The sequence below is a fragment of the Sphaerodactylus townsendi genome, linkage group LG04 (assembly GCF_021028975.2).
Source record: "Sphaerodactylus townsendi isolate TG3544 linkage group LG04, MPM_Stown_v2.3, whole genome shotgun sequence".
Lineage (NCBI taxonomy): Eukaryota > Metazoa > Chordata > Lepidosauria > Squamata > Sphaerodactylidae > Sphaerodactylus > Sphaerodactylus townsendi.
In genome coordinates, this window is record NC_059428.1 from 47,223,494 (window position 1) to 47,240,959 (window position 17,466).

Sequence of the window (17,466 nt, forward strand, 5' to 3'; positions counted from 1 at the left end):
ATCACCTGGTCTGTTAAGGCATTTGCAATCTCAGATCAAAGAGGATCAAGATTGGTAGCCATAAATTGACTTCTCCTCCATAAATCTGTCCAAGCCCCTTTTAAAGCTATCCAGGTTAGTGGCCATCACCACCTCCTGTGGCAGCATATTCCAAACACCAATCACACGTTGCGTGAAGAAGTGTTTCCTTTTATTAGTCCTAATTCTTCCCCCCAGCATTTTCAATGAATGCCCCCGGTTCTAGTATTGTGAGAAAGAGAGAAAAATTTCTCTCTGTCAACATTTTCTACCCCATGCATAATTTTATAGACTTCAATCATATCCCCCCTCAGCCGCCTCCTCTCCAAACTAAAGAGTCCCAAATGCTGCAGCTTCTCCTCATAGGGAAGGTGCTCCAGTCCCTCAATCATCCTTGTTGCCCTTCTCTGCACTTTTTCTATCTCCTCAATATCCTTTTTGAGATGCGGCGACCAGAACTGGACACAGTACTCCAAGTACGGTTGCACCACTGCTTTATATAAGGGCATGACAATCTTTGCAATTTTATTATCAATTCCTTTCCTAATGATCCCCAGCATAGAGTTTGCCTTTTTCACAGCTGCCATGCATTGAGTTGACATTCCCATGGAACTATCAACTAAGACGCCCAAATTCCCTTTCCTGGTCTGTGACTGGATAAGCACTGACCCTTGTAGTTGTGTATGTGAAGTTTGGATTTTTTTTGCCCCTATGTGCATCACTTTGCATTTTGCTACATTGAACTGCATTTGCCATTTCTGAGCCCACTCACCTAATTTATCAAGGTCCGCTTGGAGCTCTTCGCAATCCTTTGTGGTTCTCACCACCCTACATAATTTGGTATCATCTGCAAACTTGGCCACCAAGATTAAATTACAGTGGGGTAGGAATGAAAGCTCAAAAGCACCACTCCTTTATTACTGTGACCCCGCTTCATCTACTCTCTTCCCTTTTAATTGGCATAAAATCCTGATAGTGCCAAGGCAATTGGTCTGTGTGTGTATAGTGCTGTTAAGTTGCATCTGACTTATGGTGATCCATTATGGGGTTTTCAAGGCAAGACACATTCGGAGGTGGTTTGCCAGTGTTTTCTCTGCAAATCAGTCCTGGTCAATGGGACTGACCCTGCTTAGCTTCTTAAATCTAACAAGATTGGGCTATCCTGGGCCATCCAGGTGAAGACAGGCATATTAACACTGGCATATAATTTTTTTTTGCTGGCATAGCATTTTGTTTTGCGGGTGTAATGCAGGTTTTACTCAGAACCAAATCATTCTTTGGAGATGTATGAGCAGTTTACACATTTTTTGTTTTTCTATTACAAAATACTTGTAAGGATTGTGAATTTGATTAGAAAATCAATGAAGAGACAAGAATGGTAAAATGTTTGCATGTTTGCATGCCATGCCATGCTCAGTGTTGTTTCATCTCGCACAATTTCTGTCACTCCATATCATTGACTCAGAAGTCCTGATGTGGAGAAACCTTTTACTGGGCCCCCCATGGCACAGCAATCCCCTGGTCCCCTTAACAGCTAATCCAACAAAACTGTTATCTGAAAGAAAAAAACCCTTTAAAAAGTCTCACCAGGAGGTGGGGTGGAGCTTAGCTTTGTCACTGTGCAGGTGGAGCTTAGCTGTGCCCCGTGCCTGGATGGCTTTGAATAGAGCTTCTACATGGAGGCTCTGCCTCAGTTATTCTTGTTCTATAGATTATGTTCTTTACTCCGTAGTAAAGATACTACCAAATATGCACTCATTTGACTTGGAGAACATATTGCAGCTGCTTGTAATACTTACTGTCAAAGGTTTTAAAATATGTTCTGCCTTGGATTATGTTTTTGAGCCAGAGAATAATTTATCTTTAAATCACCTTTACCTCTGAGATTTAAAGCATATTATACAGTGTAAAAGTATACACTCTCATAGCAAGAGACATCCAATAAACCATACAACTAAATTTAGGGGAAAAAATACAAAATGAAAAAAATCGGGCATGATGCGTTAAGCAATGCAGAAGCAGGAAAAAATGCAATAAGAGCAAAATAATGCATTCAATAAAATGTGGAATGAATTGCAATCCTGTTCCCTTTCTAAAAATGCCTTCCTGAGCAATTCTGCTTTACACAGTTTGCCTTCCTGAGCAATTTACTTTACACAGAAGTGAGGGGACCTGCCTGACCTATAGGATTCACATGGCTACCATTTTGTACCAAGCATTATGCTGCAACCCCTCCATGTGTTACATAATGTCAAACTACATGTTAAAATGAGTGTAAATAACACAACACTGTAATGATTTTGCACATTTTCTTCAAAATGGAAAGCAAAAGATGTTGGATAGGAATCGGATGTTAGGAGTAAATATTTGTTCCTTATTTAGAAAGATGGAAAGGTTGTAAAAGGAGATTTATTGTTGGCTGTTCTTGGTCATAAGAACATAAGAACATAAGAACAAGCCAGCTGGATCAGACCAAAGTCCATCTAGTCCAGCTCTCTGCTACTCGCAGTGGCCCACCAGGTGCCTTTGGGAGCTCACCTGCAGGAGGTGAAAGCAATGGCCTGCTGCGGCTGTTGCTCCCGATCACCTGTTGCTCCCGATGTTAAGGCATTTGCAATCTCAGATCAAGGAGGATCAAGATTGGTAGCCATAAATTGACTTCTCCTCCATAAATCTGTCCAAGCCCCTTTGAAAGCTATCCAGGTTAGTGGCCATCACCACCTCCTGTGGCAGCATTTTCCAAACACCAATCACACGTTGCGTGAAGAAGTGTTTCCTTTTATTAGTCCTAATTCTTCCCCCCAGCATTTTCAATGAATGCCCCCTGGTTCTAGTATTGTGAGAAAGAGAGAAAAATGTCTCTCTGGCAACATTTTCTACCCCATGCATAATTTTGTAGACTTCAATCATATCCCCCCTCAGCCGCCTCCTCTCCAAACTAAAGAGTCCCAAACGCTGCAGCCTCTCCTCATAGGGAAGGTGCTCCAGTCCCTCAATCATCCTTGTTGCCCTTCTCTGCACTTTTTCTATCTCCTCAATATCTTTTTTTTGGGGAGATGCGGTGACCAGAACTGGACACAGTACTCCAAGGTAATGAATGGGTCGCACCACTGCTTTATATAAAGGGCATGACAATCCTTACCCGCAGTTTTATTATCGAATTCCTTTCCTAATTATCCCCAGCATAGAGCTTGCCTTTTTTTACAGCTGCCATGCATTGAGTTGACATTCCCATGGAACTATCAACTAAAGGCAGCCTAAATCCCCTTTCTGGTCTGTGACTGATAGCACTGACCCCTGTGGCGTCAACCAATGGCGAGGTTTGGATTTTTTGCCCCTATGTGCATCCACGTTACATTTTGCTACGATGAACTGCATTTGCCATTTCTGAGCCCACTCACCCTAATTTATCAAAGGTCGCTTGGAGCTCTTAGCCCAATCCTTTGTGGTTCTCACCACCCTACCATAATTTGGTATCATCTGCAAACTTGGCCACCACGCTACCCACCCCTACTTCCCAGGTCATTTTATGAATAGGTTAAAGAGCACTGGTCCCAAAATGGATCCTTGAGCAGGACACCACTCCGACATCTCTCCATTGTGAGAACTTCCCATTTACACCCACTCTTTGTTTCCCTGTTTCTCAACCAGTTTTAATCCATAGGAGGACTTCCCCTCTTATTCCTTCATTTGCTGAGTTTTCTCAACAGTCTCTGAGTGAGGAACTTTGTCAAAAAGCAACTTTTGGAAATCCAAGTAGACAATGTCCACCTGTTCACCCCTGTCCACATGCCTGTTTACACCCTCAAAGAACTCTAGTAAGTTTGTAAGACAGGATTTGCCTCTGCAAAAGCCATGCTGACTCTTTCTCAGCAGGTCTTGCTTTTCTACATGCTTTATAATTTTATCTTTAATGATAGATTCTACTAATTTACCAGGAACAGATGTCAAACTGACTGGCCTGTAATTTCCCGGGTCCCCCCTAGATCCTTTCTTAAAGATTGGTGTGACATTGGCCATCTTCCAGTCTTCAGGGATGGAGCCTGATTTCAGGGATAAGTTGCATATTAAAGTGAGAAGATCAGCAATTTCATGCTTGAGCTCTTTAAGAACTCTTGGGTGAATGCAATCTGGGCCAGGGGATTTGGTAACATTTAGTTTATCAATGGCTGCCAGAACTTCTTCCTTGCCTACCACTATCTTCGCAAGTTCCTCGGATTCGCCTCCTAAGAAGCTTGGTTCAGGTGCAGGTCACTGATTGGAGTATAGTAGGTCACTGAAAATGTTCATGGAAAACCCTGCTTTACTGTCAAAAATGTTGATAGTCTATTGCATTTCCATCATCTCCTTGTTTGCCTAAGAATAAATCAGTGGAGGCTCCTGTGGTCAGCTGTGCAAGAAACCAGTAGAGGGTAATCAAATCAACTGCTGATCCAAAGTGGTATCTTTGAAATACTCTTCCAAGATTAATTAGTAGGATTTAAGCTACAGTGTGCCACACAAGTAGAGAACCACTCAAGCACCTTTGAAAAGCAGCTTTGTCTTGATAACTAAATAAATGACAACCAAGGTTATTACATTATGAAATATTTTTATGTATAATAAATAATGCTTCATTATGTTTATGGGCAGGTTATTTTGTGCCTTTTCTGCCATATTTGCAATGTTTCTTTGCTTTAACTGACAATGTTTAAATGCGAACAAAGAGGGGATACAAATGGGGTTATATTTGTTCCAAGACTGTTCTCAGAGTGTTAATCAACAAAGGAAGTATCAGATCATCTTCTTGTTTATTGTCTGATTACAATGGGCTGTTATTTGACTGTTCTAAAATTTGCATTTTCAGTGGGAAGAAATAAGCGGTGTTGATGAGAACTATACTCCAATCAGAACCTACCAAGTTTGCAATGTTATGGACCACAGTCAAAACAATTGGCTGAGAACAAACTGGATACCACGTAACTCAGCTCAGAAGATCTATGTGGAGCTGAAGTTTACCTTGAGGGACTGTAACAGCATCCCTCTTGTTCTGGGCACTTGCAAAGAAACGTTTAACCTGTATTATATGGAGTCAGATGATGATCATTCTGTCAAATTTAGAGAACATCAGTTTACAAAGATTGATACCATTGCTGCTGATGAGAGCTTCACTCAGATGGATCTTGGGGATCGAATTCTTAAACTCAACACAGAGATTCGTGAAGTGGGACCTGTCAGCAGGAAAGGATTTTACTTGGCTTTTCAAGATGTGGGTGCATGTGTTGCCTTAGTATCGGTGAGAGTATACTTTAAAAAGTGCCCTTTCACTGTGAAGAACCTGGCCATGTTTCCAGATACAATACCTATGGATTCCCAGTCATTGGTGGAAGTGCGAGGTTCTTGTGTTAATCATTCCAAAGAAGAAGATCCTCCCAAAATGTACTGCAGTACAGAAGGAGAATGGCTAGTTCCAATAGGAAAGTGTTTGTGTAATCCTGGCTTTGAAGAAAAAGGCTATTCCTGCCAAGGTAATGTAACCCAACTTGTTTGAAGGTTTTCACTTGTAATTCATTGAATTGCTCTGGTTTAAATGCTTTAGCAGATTAATAAGACATTGTTAGTCCAGTCCCAGCCCATTACCATCACTGTGAGTTCAGGGATTGGAACCCAATTGCAATTTTGATTCTCTTGAGGATGCGCAGATCTCTATTATCTTTCTCATCTGTTGACTTTATTCTGCCAGTTTCTGTTTCTAGACTCTGTGTGTTGTTTTGCCATTCCTTTTTTCAATTATATGGCTTCCCCCACCAATATATATTGATAGCCCCACTTCTCTGATTGGAAAGAGGCTAGCACTTAACTTGGTTTGATTTGTTTTGAGAGATAAAGTGCTGAACGCTTATAAAAGTGAGATGTGTGGGAGGTATCTACAAGTGTTAGCACATTCTACTATTCCTTTTCTCATGAAAAATAGAATGACACATGGTTATCACAGGCCAGTGTGTGAATATTGCTGCCACCTGGTGATGTGTTTCATGAAGATAGTTCTAAAACTTTATTTTTTTTTGGGGGGGGGTGTTTCTGCAGCATATAGTCTTTAACATTTCAGATACTAATAAAAACTTAAATTTCCCCTTCAAGATGTCTGTGGTCACACTGTGAATGATAAGTAATTGTGAGTAATTATGAGTAATTGTGAAAAATTATGAGTAAAATATTAGTACTTCAATTACTGTAGTTTCTATTGTATTATGGAAATAACAAACAGTAGTATTTAAGTTCCAGGGGGTCTCAAAGGAGTCCTTCTTCTTGCAGGAGAATCTCTGTGACTAGATGGAGTCTTTCTAACTATGGAAAGTTCATTTTGGGAGCCGAACATTCCTCTATGAGCAGAATAATTTTATTTAGTTTTAAACCCTTGGAAGATCCTGAACCATAATACTGCAAAACCAGCAGATTATCTACTCAACCCATATTTCAAGGCATCCTGGGAGGTGGACATTGTTGATGCCTCTATTTTATTCCCACAACAACCTTATATTATAGCTTAAATATAGAATTCTATAGAATGTAGAAAGCTTCATGGGTTGGGAGTTACCATGAACCTATGATAGCACATTAATGCTTTCCTTTCAGCCTAGCTCACTTACTTGAGGTCACATTGTGTTATTTCTGCCTGAAAGCAGTGTGCTTATTACCTCAGAAAAAATGCCGCAATGCTGCCTGAGCTCAAGCCAAGGACGTAGGTAAGGGGGGGGGGTTTCTCGGGTTCAACCCCCCCATTCATGTACGAAGCTCTCCCACCCGTTTGTGGGTTTTTTAAACATGTTAGTGTTTTTCAGTTTTTGGCCTGCAGGGGTTGCATTGTTTAGGTTAGCAGCACCAAACTTCCAGGGATTGTTTGGGGGAATCTCCTGATGATACTACCCAGGTTTGGTGAGGTTTGGTTCAGGGGGTCCAAAGTTATGGAGTCACAAAGGGGGTGACCCCATCCTCCATTGTTTCCAATGGGAGCTAATAGAAGATGGGGGCTACACCTTTGAGGGTCCATAACCAAACTTCACCAAACCTGGGAGGTATCATAAGGAGTCTCTTACTAATACCACCCAGGTTTTGTGAAGTTTGGACCAGGGGGTCCAATGCTATGAACTTCCAAAGGGAGTTGTTTGTTTCCAATGGGAGGTAATAGGAGATGGGGCTACACCTTTGAGGGTCCATAACTTTGGACACCCTGAACCAAATCTCACCAAACCTGGGTGGTATAATTAGGAGAGTCTCCTAAAGATACCCTAAAAGTTTGGTGCTGCTAGTTTAACAGTTGCACCCCTGACAGCAGGCACCCCCCAAATTTCCCCAGATTCTCCTTTTAAATCCGCCCCTTTCGGCATGGATTTAAAGGGAAAATCTGAGGTCCTCAGTTTAGAAGAAGAAGAAGAAGAAGAAGAAGAGTTGGGATTTATATCTTCCCTTTCTCTCCTGTAGGAGACTCAAAGGAGCTTACAATCTCCTTGACCTTCCCCCCTCACAACAAATACCCTGTGAGGTGGGTGGGGCTGAGAGAGCTCCAGAAAGCTGTGACTAGCTCAAGGTCACCCAGCTGGCCTTTGTGGGAGTGCACAAGCTAATCTGAATTCCCCATATAAGCCTCCACAGCTCAAGCGGCAGAGCAGGGAATCAAACCCAGTTCCTCCAAATTAGAATGCACCTGCTCTTAACCACTACGCCACATTGAAAATGATGCTGTTTCACGGTGGGTGATAATCCACCCCAAAACAGTATCACTTTCAATGTTGTTTAACTGGGGACCCCAGATTCTCCCTTTAAGGTACATTTAAAAGGAGAATTGTGGCTCACTAGTTTAAACACTATTGAAAATGATACTGTTTGGGGGTGGATTCCAGCATCACAGCGGCTGCCCGTGGGGGGGTGCAAAACTCAGATTTTGCACTGGGCTCTTTTCCCTCTATGCCTCTGCCCAGAGGGGAGGGCAGAAGGAACTGCCAGCTGCCGGCTGGGAGCCCAGCTGGTGGGGGGAAGGGGAAGGCAGGGTGGGGGAGTCTGCTGTCCCTGACCTCGGAGACCTGCTTTTATAAGCGCTAGGCCAGAGGCGGGGCTTGTGGAGGCATGGCCATGCCCTAGGGGTGGGTGGGGTGTGTGGCCCCACCCCCGAAACCCACCCATAAAGATCTATACCTACATCCCTGGCTCAAGTGCTGGCATGAAGCTTTCTGGCAGAAAGCACACTTCTGAAAAATGCAGTAGGGCAATTTTCACCTTAAAGTTCTTTTGAAATAGGTGCAAAAGTACGTATTGCTGCTACAATCACAAATAAGCTAATTTTTAAAAGCCATCCAAAATTAATTTCTTAAGCTCAGAACAAATTATTTCAGTGTTTTTACCTCCAGATTACTCTTCTTTTTAAGAGACAGTACTATATATCATGCCTCCTGACATTAAACAGCAAAATATTGCTTTTGATCACGAATGAAAAATGCAAAATGAGTCTCTGATCCTGCAATCATTTCTGGCCATCCAGTCGAGTTACTTCTTGATTTCCATTCCATTTTTTTTTTGTCAAGTGAGTGAGCTTTGTAAGAGAAGGCCATTAACAAAAGCGACAGGACATTTTGGTATGCTCTGGTTTTACATACAACATCCTGCTGTCCTGACAGCTTTTATCAGGACCCAAATTTGTCAAATATTTTCACCAGGGTGTGATTTAAGTGGCACTTTAAAAGCAGTTGGTAACTCAATCTCCTCCCTGCTGTTGACGTCAGTAACACAGCAGGAATTGGAAGGCTTGGAAGCTAGTTCAGTTTTTCACATACTTTTTGACTGACCAGTGTGGCTCAGAGTGGTTTCTGTCCAGGCTTTTTTTAAAAGCTAAAGCTAGAGATTAAAATAGCTGTTCCATATGCAGAGCAGATCAGAAGGGAACAGGCAATTCTGGCATTTAATTAAGAGGAATGCAATTAGGAGAAACATTTGGATCATACCTGAAATACCAATGTAAATTTCTGTGCATAGTTTTTATCACACTTGGAATTTTTAAGCAGTTGCCTCTATCAAATGAGACTAGGACCCTGCAGGATCTTGTACAGTTCTGCAGGGCCTGGAAGACCCTATTGTGCCAGGCTTATGGTTGAAGACAGCAATGGTATTCCATTTGTTTAGCCTCCTCTTGCCCCCACCCTTTTCTGTTATCCTTTCTGTTTTCCCAGTCTTTTCTTTTTTAGATTACCAGTATGAAATGAATTGTAGATATGATTTTTATTATCCTCCTCTTAAATGGTTTTACGGTCCTGTCCCACTGAAATGCATGAACTTTTATGAGATTTTATTGTATTTATTATGTTTGGTGTTGTATGATGCCCTGAGCCCACTTGAGGAAGGTCATCTCATAAATTGAATACATAAATAAATACTTGATTAGCATTAAAATAAATAATTGATTATCATTTACTAGAAAGAGAAAAAATACACAGGACATACAAAAATGTTTTAGAGCGGATCCACACAATCATTTCATAGCGTTCCTTTTCACTAAGAATTAAGAGTATCTAGGCAGAAGGAAATGGGATGGACCTTATATTTTTATTAACATTTTTGCTTAATTGTATTGAAACAATGGCACAAGCCTCCTCGCACACTGTGGATTCAATGATTTACTTGTTTGATCTTGATTTGTCTGTTCACATCACTTTCGGTATTTTGACCGCATATAGTATAATCCTCCCCCTCCCCTCATATTTGCGGAAAATCTATGTTTGTTTAATGATCTAATATGGGAATAACGATATCATTCACCCCTAGCATGGAAACTATTTTTTCATTTGGTTGCTAAATGCATCAAAGGCTTCTTACCACCACTAAGATAAGATGTTATAATCCCTTTACCCAATTTGAGTTTAACAGCACCTTACAAACCAACAAAAATTTCAGGGTATAAGGTTTAATGAGTGCAAGTTGATTTCATAACATGCAAGTATTTGTGACTTTTGTCACAGAAAATCTTATATTCTGTAAAAAAAAAAAATTAGCCTCTAGTGGATGCATACTTTGCTCTACAACAACAAACTAATGTGGCTACCATCTGAAGTCCCTTTATATGATGTTCTGGCAAGAATGAACCTACTGGAGAAATCATAGCAGCAAGCTCTGTCCAGTGCCTATACTTACTAACTGGAAGGTTTGAAAAATCCAACATGGATAAAACTATACACATGTAGAATTCGCTTCCCTCAGCCGAGAACCCAGCACTTGTAGGTCAAAGCTGGGATGGGTGCTATCTACTCTTTCCCAGTATATTTATTCCCCTCAGAATGCCTTGTGGAAGACATATATTATGGTGGTTTTTTTCTCTGAAGCCTTTTCTTCTCTCTGATAGTTCTCCCCCGCCCCCCAGCACCCAGACTCTGATCATCTGCAGACTGAGCAGCAACAGACTGAGATGGGGTGTGTGTGTGTGTGTGTGTGTGTGTGTGTGTGTGTGTGTGCTCGCTCCAGTAAAAAGATCAATAATTTTTTTAACTGAAATTTCTAAGGAAATTTTGGAAATTTGTTTTTAACTTTGCTTAATTATGTACTTTAAAGAATCATCCCATTGGCAAAATTATGAAATTTTATACAAAACAAAAACTTGAGCCTATAAAATATTTAGTCTTGTATTACTTGAGATTATTAAAACTGTAAAACTGTAAAAATGTAATAAAATATATTTAACACAAATATTTTAATAAATAAAAAGAAATGTATGTAAGCATAACAAGTTTCAGCCTTGTAGTTTAAATAGAACAGATCTAAGCATAGCTAATGTCACATTCAAATTCAGTTTCTCATCTATTGACATGGGCATACCAGTCCATAGCATACATAAAAGTATATAGGGATGCAAGTATAACATATATATGGGCATTTCAGGAATGTAACTAAAGAAGCAGATTAAACTAGAGAAATTGCTGTGATAGATTTAAATTATATTTTATTTTATGATAGAGCTTTACTAAGATTTTAAATAATTCTGTATCTGGTTTCAGTTTGTATTTGGTTAGAAAAGTTTATGAAAACAAGATTAGCAATAAATAAAAAGCTAAGGTTTCAATCTTTGCTTCTTTTTTGTTCCTAATCTTAGTAACTTGAGGTTTTTTTCCAGACTTATTTTTTGCTGTGTATATCTGCCTAAATAAGTAGTGGTTGTGAATTATAAACTATTTTTTGTCTGAAGAGACATTGACTCAACCTAGATTTATGATTAGCTTGGATAGGTGGTTTGCTCTGACTGTGAATTATGGGAACGCATTCTACAAAAACCAGCTGTATTACCCATAAGTTTATCTTAGATTTTTCAGTAGGCATATACTGCAGTTTTGGAAAGGAAAAACTAGAGCTATAGGCAGTGGTGGGATTCAAATAATTTAACTGGTTCCAGTGGTGGGATTCAAATAATTTAACAACTGGTTGTTTACAAGTACCATTTTAACAACCGGCTCTGCCGAAGTGGTGTGCACCTGCTGAATCCCACCACTGGATAGAGGCTCTTATTTATACCATTTTTTTCAGAATTGTCAATTTCAGTACCATATGCAGTATGATCATAATTGGTAGAACATCTCATATAGAACTCTGCTTAGATCATGCAGCCAATTTATTTGGTACAATGATTTGAAGCCTTTATGAGCATGTTCCTCATCTTTTCAAACCATTTTGTCAAATCTCAGAAAATCATTTTAAGATAACTAAATTTTGATTTTTGAATGCACTTTTACTGCATTTGGTGAAAGCGAGTGAAATTAAGACATGAGATTAAGTTCATAGCTACACAAAGGTTGCATTGAGTTGTACAAGTCATGCATCATCGTGCTGTTCCCCTTGCCAGGGTCTTTCCTCAGTTCTGTCTGTGTTTAGAGTTATCGGACAATCCCTCATTAGTTCCAGATTGGAATGTATAAGAACTAACAAGGGTTTACATTACAACATTGACAGCTGCTACAAGACTTTGATAGAGAGCAATTGTAGTGAGCAATGTACATGTTGATAATTGATGAAAATGCTCTTTAAGTAAGAGCCATTTTGAAAGATGAGCATGGGTAGGCAAGCATCATTGCTAACTCCCATTCCTTTTTTCAAGTATACTGTTCCAAAACATGTCGATGGCAGATGTCTAAATAACCACTAATGAAATGGTATTTACTTTTATTTATAAAATTTCTGTAATGATGCATCAAAATTCTTAAAGTTGACCCTTATTCTGCATGATTTGTTGGATAATTAAGTTTTGAATTACAATGATTAGTGTTCCTCTTTTAAATTCAACCTTAGTGCCTATATTTGATAGTTTTTTCTGTTAATGACATCATAAGAATCCATAATAAATAATCAAATAATCGTTTTATTATAGTTTGTGGCCAAATGGAAGGATTAGGAGTAGATTTTTTTTAAAGGACCTGTAGTTTAATCAGTAAATGTCTCAGCCACTTTGCAGATCAATTGACCTGGAGCAGAATAAAAACAAAATCATCTCCAGCAGGAGCAGCAGTGGCATAAGAGGTTAAGAGCTCGTGTATCTAATCTGGAGGAACCGGGTTTGATTCCTCGCTCTGCCACCTGAGCTGTGGAGGCTTATCTGGGGAATTCAGATTAGCCTGTACACTCCCACACATGCCAGCTGGGTGACCTTCGGCTAGTCACAGCTTCTTGGAGCTCTCTCAGCCCCACCTACCTCACAGGGTATTTGTTGTGAGGGGGGAAGGGTAAGGAGATTGTAAGCCCCTTTGAGTATCCCACAGGAGAGAAAGGGGGGATATAAATCCAAACTCCTCCTCCTCCTCCTCCTCCTCCTCCTCCTCCTTCTTCTTCTTCCTCCAAACAAGCACAAGTAAAGGCCCTTGGGGCAAAGTACCTTACTGACATTCATCTGTGGGTTCAGTGGTTGCCTACTGTAAGATTAAAGTTTGATGTGATCATTTAGAGCATCTGCTGTTTGATGGGAAGTTTCTCTTTTGCAAAGAAAGAAAGAAAACACACGATGAAGCACAACATAAATGAGAGAGTCAAATCACATCAGTGGGATGGGTGAAGAATGACCCATTAATTGTTGTTGGATTTTTCAGCTTTTTATATTACCAGTCTTAGCATAATCTCATAATAATATCAGCGTAATCTCGTTAGATTGTGTATAATGTCTTTCCCCTCTATTTGTTGAACATTTGCACAGAGATTGGATATGTTTGTACTGATAATTACTGGAGTAATTATGATTTTTTTAAGTAAGGTAATTCCTTGAATTATTTATTTATTTAAATTTCTTTTCCTTGCTTTTTTCTCTCATCAAGGGCTTGGACATAAATTAAGATGAGTTTAATAGTACCAAGTCTGTAGCGTTACCACACACATTGTAGAGCTACAGCCAGTTTTTTGGGCGTTTCCTAAAAGTAGATATTATTGATTTCAGAAAAGTATACTCCTTTGTATAGTTGCAAAGAAGCATGGCCTTTTACATTGTCCAATGTACCTACAGAATGAATGAGCACAGTGCTTCCATGTTTGTTTTTTAAAATAAGAACTGACTCCAAAAAATGGATAAAAGTTTATCAGTATGAAGGAATTTAACTCATTTTTTCCACACTAGCAATGAGCATAAGATAAATGTGGATTCATAAAGATGTGTAAAACTAAATTAATCACTTCTTTGTAATCAGATATATTGTATGTTTGGACAGTAATCATTTCTGTAGGGTCAGTATGACACTGTTAAGGTCACTGCTTTAATACCAGACTTGTCAACCATCCAAATTCTTTTATAATTAGGGATTACTGCACAGCACATCAGTTACTCATCTGTCGAGAAAGTTACCTTGTTTTTAAAAATTGTAACAGTGCTCCTCTTAAGAGGAAAAACTTTAATCAAGTTAAAGCAAAAGGAAAGAATTAGAGTGAAACTGATGTAATTTGTGATTTTCTTTATTGGCAAGAAATGAAATTATGGTACAATACTGTACACACCAAATTAAAAATATGTAATATTTTAATCATGCAATTTGTTAACTGATAATGCAACACATTGTGTCTACATCTTCCATTAGAGCCTAGTTTTGTTTTTTTCGACTCACCATTTCACATTGCTTGTGAACCATTTTTGCTTCTTGATAATGGAAGCATTTCAGTGTTTTGAAGTTCCTTACTTAATACTATACTAATGTAGGCAATGAAGTTGAAATGCTTGATATAGGTGGTGTCACAAAAGAGAAGGGCTTTTATGTCAAGTTGTTCTCTTATATCTTATATATTTTTTTAAAAAACCCTAAGAGCAGGTTATTTTGAAAGAAAATATTTCATGGGAATAAGGATATGGAATGGACCCCAGATTCATCATTTGTGAGCCTGCAGGGAGGTAGAGGAAGGGAGGCAGTGAGACAACAGCTCGGGTATGAGCTTCTGCCTGCATGATGGCTAACAGCCAGAGAGCCCACTGTACATGAGCAGGCTTCCACTTGTCTGGCCTTTTGACATTCTTCGTCTGGTTGAATGACTTCCTTCCTTCCTGGCAAGTCAATAAGGCTGTGCCTGGGCCTGGCCGGGAAGGTGCCTTAGACCAGGGACCTCACAGGGTGGGCTGTGAGAAAGGCCCGCACCCAGTCCTCACTTTAGTTAAGTGTATTCATTGGTTTTTGTCATGGGGAACTATTATCTCACTGTTGCATTTTTTTTCCTTTTGTCACTTGGTGGTATCAGTATGGAGCTGGATTCATTGGGATGGAGGGGAGGAAATTGGCCTGCATGCCCATTTCCCTCAAACTTGGGGATCGTCATAAGGGATTTTTGGTGAGTGCTTTGGGAAACATACCCAACTCACAGGCTGTTCTGACTCCCTCACTCCATGTGGTAGGGGAGACCATGCAGACGCTGGTGACCGGGTGGACTTCATTAAGCTGCCATCCCACATGTTCTTTTCTTCATCCACCCAGTAGCAGAAGCAAAGCAGTATATCAACTGAAAGGGTGGTTACCTGATAGCTGGATCTGGTGCTTCATGCTATGCCAAGGCTCTGTCAGCTGCTGTTACCAATAAACTTGAAGCCAATTTTTCTCCAACAAAAGTTGTCTGTTGGAGAGACACTGAGAGCAGTGGCGTAGGAGGTTAAGAGCTCGTGTATCTAATCTGGAGGAACCTGGTTTGATTCCTTGCTCTGCCGCCTGAGCTGTGGAGACTTATCTGGGGAATTCAGATTACCCTGTACACTCCCACACATGCCAGCTGGGTGACCTTGGGCTAGTCACAGCTTTTTGGAGCTCTCTCAGGGCGTTTGTTGTGAGGGGGGAAGGGCAAGGAGATTGTAAGCCCCTTTGAGTCTCCTGCAGGAGAGAAAGGGGGGATATAAATCCAAACTCTTCTTCTTCTTCTTTTTCTGTGTGGCTGTCAAGATTAAATTTTTTTGGGTTGTTTTGTTTTTAAGGATAAGGTAGTTTCTATATGTTCATAGTGGTAACAATAAGGGAATGATTCAATACTTTGCTTCTTTTATTCTGCTTTCATAATGGTATATATACATGATATTGTGATATTGTGGTAGGTATAATGCTCATTTTTCTCCTTCCTTCCTTCCTTCCTTCCTTCCTTCCTTCCTTCCTTCCTTCCTTCCTTCCTTCCTTCCTTCCTTCCTTCCTTCCTTCCTTCCTTCCTTCCTTCCTTCCTTCCTCTTCGTCGTCTTCTCTCTTTTTTTGGTGAGGGGAAGAAAGATGATTGCTAATGGAAGATAGGAATGCTGGCATGTTTGCCTTTAATTTAGCTACCATCCAGAAGTTCATTTTAAAGATTCATGGATGACAGGGATTTTTTTCTTCCTTAGCAAGTGAGGCATATTTACTCAATCCACTTGCTAGAAACTATTTGCCAGACAGCCGAAACATAACCCTGACATTGATGTGAGATACCGTGAAGGCCGCTGCTTAGTGAGAAGCTTCCCCTTGAATGATTTAAAGCTGGTGTCTGAACAGAATCAAATGAAATAGGTAATTTTTAGCAGTCTCCCCACCTTCACTTAGCTTAGGATGTATGCTTCTTCCCATTCTCATGTTTTTACATCAGGATTTTTGCATAGTTATTGGTTTGGACCTGATTGAAAGAAGGTTGTCAGATCAATCGTATAGTAACCTTACTAAATAATACAAAATTTAGTGTACTGATGTTCATTTATTGCCATAAGGTTCAAAGGTTGTCATCCCCCCAGTGGGGGACCCAGAGATCTCCCTGAAGTTGAACTGGTCACTAGTTTCCTTGGAGGGAATGGCAGCTTAAGAAGATGGACTCTATGGCATTATTTCCCACTAAGGCTCCCCCACTTCCTAAATCTTCACCACTCCTCAGACCCTCATCCAATTCTGCAGGAATTTTGCTTGGAGAATTTAATAACCCAGAGTGGTTATTAAAAGTATGACCCTTAATTTTTTTCAACTGCAGGGATCGACAAAAATGTCTCTTTTGTTTCATTTTTTTCTATTATGAATGGTTTGGTTTTCCCATTTTCGTTGTCAGTACAGATTGTTATGCAATATAAATAGCAGTCACACTCACTTATAATATGGGTGTTTTATGTATAGTGTTGATTTATTGATTGACGTATTGTATTGAAAACATATCCTACAGGGAAAAATCTGTGTAAGGAAACAAAATAACATGATCATAAATGCACAGAGATTTGATTTGATTCATATATGGAAGATGAAAATTTAAATTGGGCTATTTGAATTTAACCAGCAAGCTTGACAAATTTAATAGCATCCTTACTCAAAAGTTAGTTCAGCTGAGGTAGATGTAACTCCTAATAATTGTACATAGGGTTAAAGATATGAAGGCTCAGTAGAATTTGGGACATGAGGAACACATCCCCTTCTCGGAAGGTGAAATAGCAAACATTTTTTTCATTTTGGAAATTGTGAAATGCTTTTAAGGCAAGATTTTACCCACTCAAAAAGTGTAAAATGAAGGTCTTTAGGTAATTTCAGCATTAGACAATAATTTCTGTGTATACTATAGACATACTCTTATGTTTTCAAGAACATATTGTTCAAATGTGACTAATTTTGTCAACAGTTAGTGGGCTATGATTTGTATGATACTGCATATTGTTTTCAGTATTATAACATTTAACTTGAAATCCATCTATTCTGCTAGCACCATTGTGACTATATGAGATTACATTGGGAGACCTGACAACTCTAATTGCAAAGCATGTGTATTTCATGAAAAAAAGCAAATGTTGGTGAAGAGGGCTGGGGGCTGTTGCTAAATGCAAGCTCTATAATACTTATTTTCAGTCTTGGGTCTTTAATATTTAACTAGCAACACATTATGTGTCAGTTCTTAAGTGCTGCACAAGAACTAATGGCTAGCAGAAAAATTGGTGGAGGTAATCAAGAATCTATGAATAGAGTTAAATGTGGAAAATAAAAACTGAGAAGGGAATTGTATCTA

General features: G+C 39.6%; 1 protein-coding gene across 2 annotated transcripts in view; it reads left to right on the forward strand.

The window, feature by feature from the left end:
• Window positions 1–17,466, forward strand: part of EPHA3 (EPH receptor A3) — a 247,937-nt gene that overhangs the window by 94,882 nt on the left and 135,589 nt on the right. For both annotated transcript variants that reach the window (XM_048492811.1, XM_048492810.1), the window contains exon 3: window positions 4,865–5,525. In XM_048492811.1, coding sequence (XP_048348768.1) covers window positions 4,865–5,525 — 661 coding nt within the window. The remainder of the gene's footprint in view (window positions 1–4,864; window positions 5,526–17,466) is intronic.